General features: G+C 46.0%; 1 protein-coding gene across 2 annotated transcripts; it reads left to right on the top strand.

Annotated features, from left to right (window-relative positions):
* Positions 1-265: 265 nt before the first annotated feature.
* On the top strand, positions 266-6,752 carry LOC118086578 (surfactant protein C). Of its 2 annotated transcripts, none has more exons than XM_035118367.2 (5): positions 266-423; positions 1,639-1,779; positions 2,994-3,131; positions 4,170-4,280; positions 5,757-6,752. In XM_035118367.2, exons 1-5 carry the CDS (start codon positions 370-372, stop codon positions 5,889-5,891), a joined length of 579 nt encoding a protein of 192 aa, XP_034974258.2. In that variant the 5' UTR covers positions 266-369; the 3' UTR covers positions 5,892-6,752. The 2 variants fall into 2 exon arrangements, with proteins under 2 accessions (XP_034974258.2, XP_034974257.2); XM_035118366.3 differs by having other exon boundaries at positions 271-465.
* The last annotated feature ends 9,899 nt before the right edge of the window (positions 6,753-16,651 follow it).

The following is a 16,651-nucleotide window of genomic DNA, read 5'->3' as shown; positions in this document are numbered from 1 at the left end:
CTGAAACAACTGATGGAGAGGCAAAGAGGGTCCTTTAATGAGCCACACTTGGACCCTCCTGGCGTCAGAACAAGCTGACTTTCTGAAGGACAAGAGGCTGCTAAGAGGCCTCTGTGCCTGTGGACAAATCTCCAGAGAGGGTCTCTTGACTGACAAGTGATGCCAAGGGCCACTTAGGTGTACTTTGTTTCTTTTGAAAGAACTTGGTGAGAACAAGTGCCTCCTAGCTGGTAGAGGACGCACAGCAAGTCACCTTCAGTGCTTTGGTGCCAGGAACCCTATATAAATGGAGCCGTCCTCTCTCGTGCCTGGAAACAACCAGGATCAACGGGGACAGCTGAAAGCTAGCCAGGAGACTCATCGCATGAGATGGAGAACAACAGCAAAAGTAGCAAGGATGCCCTGATGATGGAGGCACCCCCGGTGAGTCTTTCTCCACCTGGGACTGAGTTCCTGCTCCTGCAGGTATGGTGTGGAGCCCAGCCTGGGCAAGGAGGGCTGAGCTGGAGAGAGAGGGATGCCCAGGGATGGCCCACAGCATTTGGAACTGGGGGAATTATAGCGGCACACACTGCCATCTCCCCTTCACTTGTTTGGGGCAAGGTGGTCCCCTGGGATGTTCTCCTCCCTGCTCTCCACTCCAAGGGGCTTGTGCTGGAGAACTTCCCACTGGACTCTGTCCTATAGATTCTGCTTTGCAGGGGGCTGGATTCAAAGGCCCTTGGGGTCCTTTCCCAGCTCTACAGTTATGGTATATGATTCAATAGGCCAGACTGAGCTGCCTGCCTCCCACGCTGCTGCTGCCATTCATGGTGCCCAAAATCTGCCTCACGAGACGGCAGGCCTAACACTAAAACCACCCACACACTGGATTATGAATGAATGGATGGATAGATGAATAGGAGTTGTGGTTGCATCAGATGGCTTTGTCCTTCAGTGTGCTTCCCTCTAACTATATAGTATATACATTTTGGTTCCTATTTCCTCAGTGCCTCAGCTCTTACTAAGGTGGCAAACCTGGGTCTGCGTGCCCCACTTTAAGTTGCATGGGGCGGGGTGTCACATGAAGGAACCTTCCTCTATACAGGGACTCCTGCACATAGAAAGCTAGCCTGCAAGGGTCAAAGTCTATCCTTTTCTCTAACAGGCTGGGTTTTTTATGCACAGGGATTTTGTTTGCTGTATGGAGGAATACTCCGTCCTATGAGCCCCTACCGGTAATCTGAAGCGGTGCAGTCCAGAGACAGTGCAGAGTTAATCTATGGAACTCCCTCCCACAGGAGGCAAGGATGGCCACCAACTTGGATGGCTTTGAAAGAGGTTGAGACAAATTCATGGGGGAGGAGAAGGCTGTCGATGGCTACTAGGCAGTCAGAGGAGGCAATGCTTCTGCATACCAGTAGCTGGAAACTACAGGGAGGGAGAGTGCAGGAATCCTGCTTGCTGCTTTCCCACGGGCATCTGGTTGGCCACTGTGAGAAGAGTTTGCTGGACTAGATGGGCCATTGGCCTGATCCAGTCGGCTCTTTTTATGTGCTGACGTTTACTCCTTCCATGAGAACTTGTATATGTGCCTCTGTCCAGTCATTCTGTCTGGGTCAAAATGCACCACAATGAGCATCTTTTCTGGTTCTGCAGGATTACATGGCCTCCCCCCGGCTCCCCGGACTGCCTTGCAAGAAGCTCTTGATCGTGGTTGTGGTGGTGGTGGTGATCGTTTTGGTTGTTCTGGCTTTTGGGCTGATGGGTCTGAGTATCACGGAGAAGCACACGGAGACTGTAAGTACAACATGATGAATCACAGAATTCTGGAGTTGGGTGGGACTTCACGGGGTCATCTAGTCCAACCCCCTGCAATGCAGGGATCACAGCTAAAGCATCCAAGACAGATGGCCATCCAACTTCTGCTTTAAAACGTCAAGCGAATGAGGGTCCACCACCTCCCAAAGTCTGCTGTGGGTTACCTCAAGAAGTGCCACAGCTAGTAATTCCTCAAATGCCTGTTGGGGCTAAAGGTGGGTCCTTCACCTGCAAAGATTGAAGAGAACTGGGATAAAAACCTGTGCACTTAACCTTGTTGAGCACTGAGGTTTCCCTAAGCCTGGGCTGTCCAAACTTTTTTCAAAGAGGGCCAGAGTTGATGAAGTGAAGGGCCGATCAAAGTGTTGGCCTTTTTTTAGTATTGAAGTTGAGCTTTTTAAATTATTTTGGCTTTTCTTAGGATTGAAGTTGTTGAGGTTTCTTTAGGATTTTACCCCAGGAAATAAACACAAGGGGCAGATTAAACTGACCGGCAGGCCAGATTAGGACCCCAAAACGGACTTTGGACATGCCTGCCCTAAGCAGAAGCAAATTCCAAGTGGGAAGACTCTGCTAAACAACGGGCTAACCTTTAGCGCTCCAGATCTTGCTGGACTCCCATTTCCACCACCCTTGGCTATTTGTTCCCAGTCCTGCTGGGTGAGCAGTCCCACCATACCTGGAGGGTCAAAGGTTCCCACTCCTCTGTCTTCTTCCCAAAATGATGGTAGTTGTTTGTTTTCATAGTACTGGCAACTCTCGAGGCCCGTATACATGTCCGCTTGCATTGTGCCTGGAAAGCTTGGGTCTGAGTGGTTTCCACTTGACCCACACTATCTAGGTATGGGTCCAAACTGTCCTCCCCTTGCTCCATTCCTTTCCCAGGGAAAACCCATACTTTAGCTCTAAATTGGTGCAAACGTCAATCCGGGAAAAACCTGAATTGTTGCTTGCTCCGACTGAGTGCTAAGAAGCAGTTCTTGGGACAGCGCATAAAGCCAAAACTGGGTAGGATTGCCCAGTCCCTTTTCCACCTCCTTTATTCATTCATTCATTTATATTTATATCATATTCATTTATACTGTATTTGCAAAGCGTGTAAAGCTAAATGCACCCAAGTTAAATGCTCCAGTTCATACGTCTCGTTCCCTTTACTCTTTGTCACTCAACATGGTCTCCTTTTCAACGTCTAGGTCCTACAAATGACCATCCAAGGCCTGGATGGGGAGGGCTCCCCACAGCATCTTTCCATGAGCAGGAAGGAGAGACTGGCCACCTTCCATGTCAGCAGGGTCAATTCTTCGGCCACCGTGGTGTATGACTACAGCAACGTAAGATTTGCTGAAGCTGGTTCCTAGTTTCCAAAGGAGTCATGCAGCTTTGCCCAAGGCCTGCTTGTCCACCTGGCAGGTTCCTTTTAGAACTCATAACATCCATCCTGACAAGGGAGCAAGTCAGAGGCGAGTCCCAGTGGGGCTGGCTGGATCCGTTGGTTTTCTTAGGCACAAAGGACAGCAAATATTGTGTCAGCTTAAAACTAACTCGAGACTATGAAAGTTTATGTCCTGGACTTTCCCCTGCTTAACTGTGGGGATTTTCATCCTTGAAAAGTCCAAATCAGGGGAAAAACAACAACCTGCATTTAAAGTGGGAAAGGTCTGGGACAACACTGGGATGGGCTAGGAATTTTCTTCTGATTTGGAAGCATCAGGACAGAGAAAAGAAAGCACTGCTCCACACAGCACATAGTTAAACTGCGGAACTCACTGCCACAAGAGGCAGTGAGGGCCACCAAGTTGGATGGGCTTTTAAAAGAGGATTAGACAAATTCACGGAGGAGAGGTGGCTACTAGTCTTGGTGACTCTGTGCTGCATCCTTCTGAATAGCAGCTGCTTGGAGGGGAGAGTGTTCTTGTGTTCAAATCCTGCTTCTGGGTTTCCCATTATGGACATCCGGTCGGCCGCCATGAGAACAGGGTGCTGGACTACATGGGTCGTTGGCCTGGTCCAGCAGCCTCTTCTGATGTTTTTATATCTTTTTATTTATTTGGTGTGGGAAGGGATAATAAAATGTGTTGTCAAAAGGGCCCATTCTGCTCTGAAAACCAAAACCCTTGGCATTTGACTCAGCCGTAGTCTTTGCTTACCTAGTGTGTGTGAACAGGAGATGCAAGAGAGAGGAAGGCACAGGGAGAGAAGCTTTGGGGGGGGGCATGGGGTCTGGGAAATGAGGTAGAGCCCTGAGAAGGTGAGGTTGCCCTTGCACATATACCTTGCTGAGATCCAGAATATGTACAGTATACCCACAATAAAATACCTCCTGCAATACAGGAACCAGAGCTAAATTGACAGCCTTTGCCTTTGAACAGCTCCTGATTGGCTACAGATCTTGGCCAGGACAGTCCTGCTACATCACCAGAATGAAGAAGGAAAACATCCAGAGCCTGGATGCTGCTGTCAAGGTGTTCCAGAACATTCAGGTTAGAATAATTGCCCTAACTCTACATTCAGAGCTTCCAAGGCATGGAAAGAGCAAATCATGTGGGAAGATTGCTTCTGGGCTGTACCACTTCACACCATGTAGCTGACTGAATGTCCCACCATCCTCCAAAACAACCACAAACCCAGTCCTGGGACACATAACACTCTGGCCTGCAGTAATCCAAGGACATTGTGATTTGCTGTTTGGGGTAGTGGTTTTCTTTTGAGAGTGGCTAGATGGGGATCCCTGTCCTTAAGGCTGACTGCTACTGGTTTGCAGGCTGGACATGAAGGCAGAACGACAACAGACCATTGCTTTCTCATGTCCCATGTCCCTCCCCATCCAGGAAAACTGCTCTTTAGTGCTCAGTCGGAGCAAATGACAATTCCATTTTCCCCTAGGTTGCCATTTGTTCCGATTTATCACAGGTTTTCCCTCGGAAAGGGGTGGGGCAACAGGAAAACCACTTGGACCCGTGCTTTCTAGGCACACAGGACAAGTGGATGTGTGAACAAGTCTCAAGAGCTGAAGGGAATCCATCCACACCCACTTGCTGATTGTAGGAACATCTTTAAAGCTGCTAGAACAGTGGTTCCCAACAGGTAGTCCAGGGACCCCCAGGGGTCCGCGAGCTATGCCAGAAGGGTCCACAAGATGCTATTAGAATAAAAAATATATTAAATATATTTCGTATGATAACAGATTTTTTGTTTTGGCCGCTTCCTGCATGAGCAGAGTCTAGCGCAAAACTAGAATTAGATAGAGGCAGTAGTTCTGCTGTATGCCGTTAGGTGGCGCTTTACAAACACTACTGTTTTGCAAAGAGGCAGCGCGCACATTCTACTAACGCTCACCTCCCCAAGATGCTTTGCGCACGTCGGCTTCATTTGTGCGCTACTGCGCAGGTACCCTGTCTTCTCCATTCCCCTCCCTCCTCCCTGGCGCGCGCTGCCTCTTTGCAAAACAGTAGTGTTTGTGAACAAAGCGTTGTTTTTCACAGAAGCTACAGTTCGCGTAGTTAAAAATGGACCGTTGGTTAAAAAGTGGTTCATCTCATTAAGAACTGAAAATTAAAACTAAGTGTATACTGATGGAGTACTCTGTTGTAACTGTAAAAAACGTATAAATATAAAATATAAAAAGACTCTTAATTTGGCTCTCACTTTTTAATTTTAGGATTAGGAATTAATGGGGGTCCTTGTCACAATAGCGGCTCGATGAGGGGTCCTCGAGAAAATTTTGTTGGGAACCCCTGCGCTAGAAAACTACCATATGCAGAGCCTTTCCCATAGGGATTTGGAGGGACTGTGTGAAGCGGTCAGGCTGTGCCAAAGTTTGCAGGGCAATTTTATATTTCAGAGAAACATACAATTGTAGAGTTGGGTGGGGTTCCCCAGGGTCCAACCACCTGCAATGTAGGAATCTCCATGACAGGTAGCCAAGGGTGTACCATTAAAGAGATCTGTTTTTGCAGCCCAGGCCTCCGGCGTCATCCCTCAAAGAGAACGAGGAGGGAACAGAAGGGCTCCCAGTGCCGCTGGCTGACCGTTCTATCCTGGGTACCACCATCAACATCCTCTGTAGCAGCGTCCCCATCTACTGGGCTTAGAGGATGAGAGAAGTGAAGACCAAAGACCCAACAGAACATGCACACCAGCAACGAAAGTCAAACTTCCTGCAACAGGGATGCTCTGCAAGAGAGATCCCTGAAATGACCCTGTGGGAAACCTCAGCCTTTATGTAGAGATCATAGAATTGCAGAATTTGAAGGGACCCAAAGTTTCATGTAGCCCACGCCCACCCCACAATGCAGGAATCACAACAAATAGATAGATACAGTAGATAGATAGATGATAGATAGATAGATAGATCTGGAAACACCCCTTTGCCAATGTCTTGGCATCAGGGGATAAAGTCCATTCTCGGTCAATTGCCACGACTTTATCAGAACAGAGAGCCACATGCAGCAAACACACGGATTGAAGCATTGCTAGACTAAGCCATTTCATGGGAGTGGGAGCCAATTGTTCAAAGGCAGAGCCCATGCTTTGCATGCAGAAAGTCCCAAGTTCAAGCCCTGGTATATCTCCAAGGTGAAAGGCTTATGCCTGAAATCTTGGAGTTGAGGAATCAGATGGTCGAGAACATGCTGAGCTGAGCTAGCTGGACCCATCTGGTCTCAGGCTACAGGCGGAAGCTGGAGTGCATGTTCTCCTACCTGCACACACACTTCTGGCATGGTATTTCCTAATTATTTTATTTCACAAAATTTGTACTCAGCTTGGTCGTAAAAAAAAAGCAACAACCTCAAAGCGGTTTACCAAAATAAAGATAAAACCAAAAAATTACCAATTAGAAACATTAACAACAATAATTTAAGACCTACAAAAGTAGGGTTGCCATATGTCCGAAATTTCGCCGACATACAGGGAATACCGCTGTCGGAAGCAGTCTCTGGGTGGAAATTGGGGGGGGGGAGTCTGCGAAAATCCGGACATATGACAACCATGTTCGCAGTGTCGTTATTGCCGATTTTCCTTTAAAATTGCTCAAAAACATTCTTTTTATTGTGATTTCACACAAAAAAAGCTCAAGAACTTTGGGCAAAAAAACCCCAAAACAAAACAAACCATCTCAACAACATTCCGGGGGGGGGGGGCAGGGACTCAACAACTTTTGTGTCCATATTTTCACTTTTTGAAATATGGCAACCCCACGAAAAGTTAAAATAACAGCAGGCTAAAAAAGCAGATTAAAACTCATATCAACCTTCTAAATATCTGGGTTAGGCTGGCCTAAAACTTAAATATTTTTAGCAGGTGCTAAAAAGAGTACAGTGAATGTGTGCGCCTGGTATCAATAGGCAGGGAATTCCAAAGTGTAGGCAGAGTTCGTACATAAAAGACAGAGTTCGTACAAATGTGGAACAGGTATTATGTGGCACATGTATCAGTGCCAGTTCTGTCAATCAAAGTGGTCCAGTGGGCAAGGCAATCTTGTGGGTAATAACTCTCTCCATGCCAACTTAGTATGTGCAGGATGTTAGTCCAACATGTACAGAGAGAGTGAGTTTGCTTTCAGATGGGGGGGGGGCATCCAGACATTTAAACCACCAGCTGCGATTTGAGCAAAGGCAGGTACTGTAGCTAACCATGTTATTTGCAACTGCCCATCATATATCCTAGCCCTAAGCAGATGGGAATTCAAGACAAGGGAAGGAAACACATTTTATGTACTAAAACCTTTTTTTTTAAAAAAATCTATTGTTATAAGAATAATTCTGCTTGAACATTTCTAGATGCTGATATCAACCATGCACATCTTTTTATTGTATACTCTGTACTGGTCGTCTGCTGGTTATGCTTCATTTTTTCTTAACGCTGCTTGTCAAATCTATAATCATCAATAAAGTGCAGGAAGGCAAAATCTGAGCTGTTGCGGGGTGGGGATGTCTTAATAATGCCAGAAAAGATCTGGCCTTGAGTTTGCTGTGAGTTTGCCGGAGGATTCAAGACGTATAAAAATAAGTACAGTATTTCTTTATGCAGCACGTAGTTGAACTATGGAACTCATTCAGTGATAGCCACCCATTTGACTGGACAAATTCATGGAGGAAAGATCTATTGATGGCTACTAGCCATCCAAGTTGGTAGCAGCTATCACTGCTTCCTGTGGGAGCGAGTTCCATAGATTAACAATCTTAGTGCAAGGGTCCCTTGCTAACGTGGACAGACTGTGGCCCACAGCCGACAGACTAGCCTTCTCCTCCCCATGATTTAGGAAACTGTTCAGATAAGAGGAAACAGTCAAGACGGCTATTTCCAGTCTTTCAAAGCATCCAAGTTCCACCTACAATTCTGGCCTGAAACAGAACAGCTGCCGTTTGGAAGATCACATGAGATCTTTCCTATGAACACATACCAAACGGTTTAGCAATGCATCTTTCATAACAGCAGAGCTCTGCCAATGCACAGGGAGAGTTCACTTTGTGCTGCAGACAAGGGAAAAAGGTAGGACAAAGGCATTACTGATGATACGGAATGCTTATCCTTCCTTCAGCTCACCCACAGTTAACCTCATACAAAGTGCTGATATCCCACTGTTATAGGAATTCGAAAGGTCTTATATATAGGAATTCTAAGGTCTTATATATATATATATTAAATAAATGTTCATAAATGTACAAGGCAAACACATACATAAGTATATAAGCCATGTGTCTGGAATAGTACAGGAGAGCAATCCTGGAGCCATTTTGTCTCTCCCAAATTGACCTCAAATATTTCTCTGCAAGGAGGAAGGAAATGGGAAAAGCTCTCCAATTGTCTTTGGACTGTAGGGGCTCACACCTCCCTTTTCAAATACAGTCTGGCTAAGATAACTAAGCAAGTGCTAGAAATTACCCCAGAATTAGTTTTACTAAATATCTTTCAAGATAACAACGCTCACTCAGAACACAAAGAACTTATAATCCACCTTTTGTCAGCAACAAGAAACATCATAGGCAGACACTGGAGGGACCTGTCAGGAGTAAGCATGAACCAATGGTACCAGGTAGTATGGGAAACGGCCCTACTAGAAAAACTAACCAGTAAGCTGAAACTGACACGGGGACAAACAGAAGAAGACACCTTCACCCCAGTGTGGTTCCCCTTCATCACTTACACAGCCCAACAAGACAACGACAAAAACTTATCGTCAGCATACAAATCAATATGGCTAACCTAATCTAAACATCCTCCCTCCCCACTCACACAAGAAAAAGATCACCACAGCCAACCACAAATGAGCAATCACATCCTAAGACGAATCCCGACCTCTCTCACCAACAGAGAAGCACGAACAAACAACAGAGAACCTGCAAAAACGACGCTGACGCCAAACCCCTACACATATCAAGAAAAACAGAAACATCGACAATTCACCACACCCAATTCCCCATCCCACCCACCTCTTTCCCCCCTTCCTCATAATGTCTCAATAAGTAAAACTGATGTGTAAAAATGTTACATGGAAGAAGGAAAAAAAATGAGACATTGCACTATCTTTGTAACCCAAGAAAATCCTTAATAAAAATAATTATTAAAAAAATTACAGTCTGGCAAGCATCTGTTAAGCTGAGCACACTATCAATATGCGTAAGAGATTCAGGAACTAAATATTTACCATCTCAAAGGAATGGCCAGGCTACTCAGAAAAGGCAAATCAGATAAGGCATTCTCAGGTATCCTGGCACACAGGAGAGAAGCAACACACTCAAATTTCAGCTGGGGACCATCTCTTTCTGTGATGTATGTATGATTTTTTGGGGGGGTGGTCTTGAGCTACAGGGCGGGCAATTTCAAAAGTCTATATAAGAGCTTATTACACACCAATATTCTGGGTTCCTCTCCTCCCTCCCTGTGTGGGGTGAGCGGGGGACCCTGTTGCAACAGTTTAATAAAGATCAGGCTTACTAGCTGCTTTGCTTCTCAATATTCTCTCTCTGGTTGGCCTCTGTTATTTTCTCCTACCAATAGAGAACCTACATAAGGTCTCTATACGGGCTCTTGGATACGCCATAAGGGGGAAAGGAGCAGTGTTTTCTTTCTTTCTTATAACACCACCCTTCCAGAACGTTGGAGCTGTCAACCCTAATATGTATTGGTCTCCTGGATAAGGTGGCTATTCACCCAGCAGCTCAGGGTAGATTACATGATGCAAACACATTTGGGATCCTGTGTCCTTCATTGACTGCGCAAAAGCCTTTGACTGTGTCGACCACAGCAAACTCTGGCAAGTTCTTAAAGAAATGGGAGTGCCTGATCACCTCATCAGTCTCCTGAGAAATCTCTATGTGGGACAAAAAGCTACAGTTAGAACTGGATATAGAATAACTGATTGGTTCAAAATTGGGAAAGGAGTACGAATTCAACATGCAAAAGGCTGGACTGGATAAATCCCTAGCCGGAATTAAGATTGCTGGAAGAAATATCAACTACCTCAGAAATGCTGATGACACAACCTTGATGGCAGAAAGTGAGGAGGAATTAAAGAACCTTTTAATGAGGGTGAAAGAGGAGAGCGCAAAATATGGTCTGATGCTCAACATCAAAAAAACTAAGATCATGGCCACTGGTCCCGTCACCTCCTGGCAAAAAGAAGGGGAAGAAATGGAGGCAGTGAGAAATTTTACTTTCTTGGGTTCCATGGTGACAGCAGTCACAGAATTAAAAGATGCCTGCACCTTAAAAAGCAGAGACACCACCTTGCCGACAAAGGTACGTATAGTTAAAGCTATGGTTTTCCCAGTAGTGATGTATGGAAGTGAGAGCTTGACCATAAAGAGGGCTGATTGCCAAAGAATTGATGCTTTTGAATTATGGTGCTGGAGGAGACTCTTGAGAGTCCCATGAACTGCAAGAAGATCAAACCTATCCATTCTTAAGGAAATCAGCCCTGAGTGCTCACTGGAAGGACAGATCGTGAAGCTGAGGCTCCAATACTTTGGCCACCTCATGAGAAGAGAAGAATCCTTGGAAAAGACCTTGATGTTGGGAAAGATGGAGGGCATTGGAGAAGGGGACAACAGAGGACAAGATGGTTGGACAGTGTTCTCGAAGCTACCAACATGAGTCTGACCAAACTGAGGGAGGCAGTGAAAGACAGGAGTGCCTGGTCCATGGGGTCACGAAGAGTCGGACCTGACTAAACGACTAAACAACAACAACAACAGTCCATGCACAACAGGGGAAATTTTATGGGTGTCCAGGCCCCCAGAGGCCCCACCCACCCGAGATGGCGCCAATGCTGGGGATTGAATTGTCCCCATTATATCAATGCATCTCTCTGGGCAGAGGGGTCTGCCTTATGTATTCTTTTCTGAAGAAGGCAACCCATACCACTGTCTGTCTGAAAGTTAAGTGAAAATATTGTTATAGCTGGGCCTGCAAGCACCCACATTTGCACCCACAGGGAGCTGGCAAAAAGCAGGTGTGTTGTTGCCATACAGACCCTCCCTTGACCAAATGCCACATCATCCTAGAGGTGGAAAGAAGAACAGCCTTTTGCCATAGTCTGGGGCTGTTAGCTGGGAAGAGACACAGTCTTTTCTTGCTCTGTGCTGCATCCAAAGCCATGGTTTTGGGGACCTCCTAGGAACCTATAATGGGCAAGCAAGATCTGTCGGAATGTTACTGCTGTGAGATATCCTAAGGACCTCACAAGGAGCTTCATTCCAAAGGACCAGCATCCTTTGTATAGCCCAAAGCCTCTCACTGCTCAGAGTTTGGGCTGCATGAAACGATATGGCTCCTTTTGTCAGTGCTACCAATACGACTGCAGGAAGCTGAAACAGGGTGTCTGAAGAAGGAACATTTCAGAACAAGCTTGAGCAAGAGTCCTCAGCACAGACAAACAGACAGAGGAACTGAATAATACATTTCCACAGCAGTTTGGGGACGGGCAGCTGAGCACAAGGCTCCCTTTTAAAGCGGTGGCTCAGAGAAGGCACTCTCTGCTATGAATACGTGAAAACTCCTGTGTCTGAGGGAGGTTGATCAGAGGGGGGTGGGTCATCCAAAGATGTTGGGGGAGTGCATAGTCACTCAATGATACACTGGGCTCATATCAGTCATTATATAGACATGGAAGCATGGGAACGATTGTGGAATACAGATATAAAATTTACAGCATGTTATGGTTTAAGAGAAAATTATATGAAAATGATATATCATTGGTACGGTATCTAACACTGAGTAAACTGGCAAAAAATTATAAATCTAAATCAAACAAGTGTTGGAAATGTAAAGATAGAGAAGGTTCTTTTTATCATATGTGATAACCTCGTAGTAAGGTTAAAGCTTACTGAGAATTGATATATAATGAATTGAAAAGGATGTTCAAAATAACGTTTGTTAAAAAAAAAACCACCAGAAGCTTTTCTTTTGGGAATTATAGGGACAGAACTACCTGAATTTTATAGAAATTTATGTATCATAGAGTTGGAAGAGACCACAAGGGCCATCCAGTCCAACCCCCTGCCAAGCAGGAAACACCATCAAAGCATTCTTGACATATGCCTGTCAAGCCTCTGCTTAAAGACCTCCAAAGAAGGAGACTCCACCACACTCTTTGGCAGCAAATTCCACAGCTCTTACTGTCAGGAAGTTCTTCCTAATGTTTAGGTGGAATCTTCTTTCTTGTAGTTTGAATCCATTGCTCCTTGTCCGCTTCTCTGGAGCAGCAGAAAACAACCTCCCTCCCTCCTCTATATGACATCCTTTAATATATTTGAACATGGCTATCATATCACCCCTTAACCTTCTCTTCTCCAGGCTAAACATTCCCAGCTCCCTAAGCCGTTTCTCATAAGGCATCGTTTCCAGGCCTTTGACCATCCACCTGCCCCCTAAAAGTACTTCTGTCTTGTCAGGATTCAACCTCAATCCATTAGCCACCATCCATCCTCCAACCGCCTCCAGACACTCATACAGGACCTTCACCACCTCCACTGGTTCCGATTTAAAAGAGAGGTAGAGCTGGGTAACATCCGCATACTGATGAACACCCAGCCCAGTGACACAACTATGACGTAGAATGGAAGGTGAGAGGCAAGGGGTGCTGAATTCTGAGACCCTGGATTCCCCCACTGCAAGCTCCAGTGAAGGAGAGTCCACCACTTTCCGAGATGGTTTGTTCCACACTTGAACAGCTCTTGCCATCCCAAAGCTATTCCTAATGTCCAAACAGAATCTCCTTTCTCATGATTTGGATCCATTGGTTCCAGTCCCCTCCTCTGGAGCAGCAGAAAACAGCTCTTCAGAGATCACCTGTCAGCCTTCTCTTCTCCAGGCTAAACATCCCCAACTCCACCACGGTTCCTCATAAGTAAGAGGCAACATGATGAATGTTGATTAAATGATGCCTGGTATGGGGAAAGTGAGGCAGTGAGAGATTTTACTTTCTTGGGCTCCTTGATCACTGCAGATGGTGACAGCAGTCACACAATTAAAAGACGCCTGCTTCTTGGGAGAAAAGCAATGACAAACCTAGACAGCATCTTAAAAAGCAGAGACATCACCTTGCTGACAAAGGTCCATATAGTTAAAGCTATGGTTTTCCCAGTAGTGATGTATGGAAGTGAGAGCTGGACCATCAAGAAGGCTGATCGCCGAAGAATTTATGCTTTTGAATTATGGTGCTGGAGGAGACTCTTGAGAGTCCCATGGACTGCAAGAAGATCAAACCTATCCATTCTGAAGGAAATCAGTCCTGAGTGCTCACTGGAAGGACAGATGCTGAAGCTGAGGCTCCAATACTTTGACCACTTCATGAGAAGAGAAGACTCCCTGGAAAGACCCTGATGTTGGGAAAGATTGAGGGCACAAGGAGAAGGGGACGACAGAGGATGTGATGGTTGGACAGTGTTCTCGAAGCTACCAACATGAGTTTGACCAAACTGCAGGAGGCAGTGCAAAACAGGAGTGCCTGGCATGCTCTGGTCCATGGGGTCACGAAGAGTCGGACACAACTAAACAACAACAATGGGGAAAGTGGAGAGAGAGAGAATTTTGTCCCTCTCTCATAACACTAGAACACCTGGACAGCCAAGGAAGCTGAAGGTTGCAAGACTCAGGACAGACAAAAGAAAGGACTTCTTCATACTGCACAGTTAAACCGTGGAACTCACTGCCACAAGAGGCTGTGACAACCACCGAACTAGATGGCTTCAAAAGGGGATTAGGCAAATACATAGAGGAGATGGCTATGCTCTGCTCTCCACAGTCAGGGGCAGTGACGCCTCTGAAGACCAGTTGCTGGAAATCACAGGCAAGGAGAGGGCTCCTATGCTCTGATCCTGCTTGCAGGTTTCCCAGAGGCACCAGGGACTAGATGGGCCCTTGGCCTGATCCAGCAGGCTTTTCTTCTGTTAAGGCCTTTTTAAAAACACAATATAACAATGCAGCCTATTTCTGGATCGCATTCACAGTGGGGAGCAGGCATCTGGTGATGTTGTAACAGAGCTGGTGGCTGCCCTCTCTGGAGGGCACGCTCCTTGCTGCACCTCACAAGCATCATCCTCTTGGCAGGAACATCAAGGAAATTTAGTGGGCAGTCCATGACAAGATTGGGGAGCACTTAACCCAATAGAGAGGGTGGGCTCAAGGAGGGCACAGGCATGGCTTGGGTTCCTATAAGGGCCCTCATTCCCCTCAAGGATCTCCTTGAGGGATCGTTGAAGCCTTCCGAGAAACTCGGGCCAGGACGTTGTGCTAACAAATACACCTAAGAGGAAGAAAGAACATGGGCATATCCAATTATAAAGTTGGTAGGATTCAGAAATGCAAACACTTTACCTCTTTTCTTTTGTTGTAAAAAAAAATTATTAAGTTTTTCTATTTTGCGTTTTAGAATATTCATTCAAACAACCTTAAAATATAAATGACTTCCCTCCTTCTCTTTCCATGGTTCAGTTTGCTTGCCATAAATCCCTGCATATTTTACACAAACCATTCAGGATTCCATTATTACATCCATCAAAACTTATTTACACCGTTGAATTTATCTTAATGCTGCCAATGTTTTTAAGTGTACACAATTTTCACCCATATATTCAATAAACATTTTCCAATCTTCTTTGAACATAAGTTCTTCTTGTTCTCTTATTCTATAGGTTAAGTCTGCAAGCTATGCATATTCCATCAGTTTAAGTTGCCATTCTTCTTTAGTTGGGACCTCGCTCGTTTTCCATTTTATACTTTACCTCTTTCCAAGCCCCTGAGAAAGGACTTGTGGAAGGGCTCTCTTCAAGCCTCTGGAATCTGCACCTTTGGAAATGCTTAGAGGGGCTGGTTGAGGGGCACGAAGTCAAAGCTGGCAGTGGGAGCAGAAAGAGCAGTGAAGTCAAGAACATAAGAACAGGCTGCTGGATCAGGCTGTTATAAAATCATATTGGGGGGGGGGTTGCAGGACACCATTATTAATGAACAGAGAGGGGTGACAGAATTTGACAGCTGCAATACCCAGAATCCTGTTCAATGCCATCTTCCCTGTCTCCCCACCCCTCCCGCTAGGACATGACCCTGCCTGAATGAAGGCTTAAGGATCTGCATATGCACAACAGTTAGCATAAACTCACACATTTCCCCTCTCCACCTCCCCTCCGCCCAGAACAAAACAATGTTTCCAGAAGAAGGGGGGGGGAACCGCCCCAAATCCAAAGTGACACTTTTCTACTCAAGTTAATAATACAGCCTATTATATGTTCTCTTACCATGAAATCTCTATCCGCTGCCTCTGTATTAGAATTGCTAGTATCTCTCTGTATTGGAATTGCTGTTTTATATCTTAGAACTGTATATGTCAGGACTGCTACCTTTTAATTAGAAATCCCTGTATTAGGTATGTTTTCCAGGTATATTTTCTGTATGAACCCTGTATGATCCCAACCCACCTGAACCTTGCCCTACTACCACCCTATACCCATTCAAGGACACACGGACAATAGAGGGATTAGCTGGAACAACTTTATTCAAATAAATTGCCATCCTCAACGTAGCCCACCCTTCCATGGCCTGGAGGAAAACACCTGCCGGGCGGACTTCCACCCCACGGAAATCGCCAGGAACTGCCCCACCTCTGCACCCATCTCGACTGATTGCCCTTCCTGCCAAACAACAGGGAGCACCATCAGCGACAGGAGAAGAGCGATTGACATCTCTCCATCTGAAAGGAAAAGTCATCTCCGCACCCAGCTAATCCGATCCCCCACCCGTCGCCCTTGTCTCCCCCTCCCTCCCAGTCCAGAGATTTCCATGCAGGGACAGGAGGGTATATAAGGGGACTTTACCATTTTCCGGGGTTCCTTCCTTCTTTCCAGAGGCAGGGACCCTACAGCTGTAGCTTTGCATTCTGCAATAAAGGGATCAGTTTGTTTTTCCTGACAGCATCGTGTGGTCTCTGTCATTTTCCCGGCGGAGCTGAACTTAGTGCAAATTTTGGAGCTTCCGACCCGCGTCTGTCCTTCTTAAAAGGCAACGCATTTTGGGGTACATTTTTTCATAACAAGGCCAATGGCTCATCTAGTCCAGCAACCTGTTCTCACAGTGGCCAAGCAGATGTCCTAACAGGAAACCCACAAACAGGATTTGATCACCAGAGCACTTTCCCCTCCTATGGCTTCCAGCAACTGGTAAAGGTAAAGGTAAAGGGACCCCTGACCATTAGGTCCAGTCGTGACCGACTCTGGGGTTGCGCGCTCATCTCGCATTATTGGCCGAGGGAGCCGGCGTATAGCTTCCAGGTCATGTGGCCAGCATGACAAAGCCGCTTCTTGCAAACCAGAGCAGCACATGGAAACGCCGTTTACCTTCCCGCTGTAGCTGTTCC

This window comes from Zootoca vivipara, chromosome 6, assembly GCF_965207765.1.
Source record: "Zootoca vivipara chromosome 6, rZooViv2.hap1.1, whole genome shotgun sequence".
Classification (NCBI taxonomy): domain Eukaryota; kingdom Metazoa; phylum Chordata; class Lepidosauria; order Squamata; family Lacertidae; genus Zootoca; species Zootoca vivipara.
The sequence above is the reverse complement of the archived record's forward strand: the minus strand, read 5'-3'. Positions and strand labels throughout refer to the sequence as shown.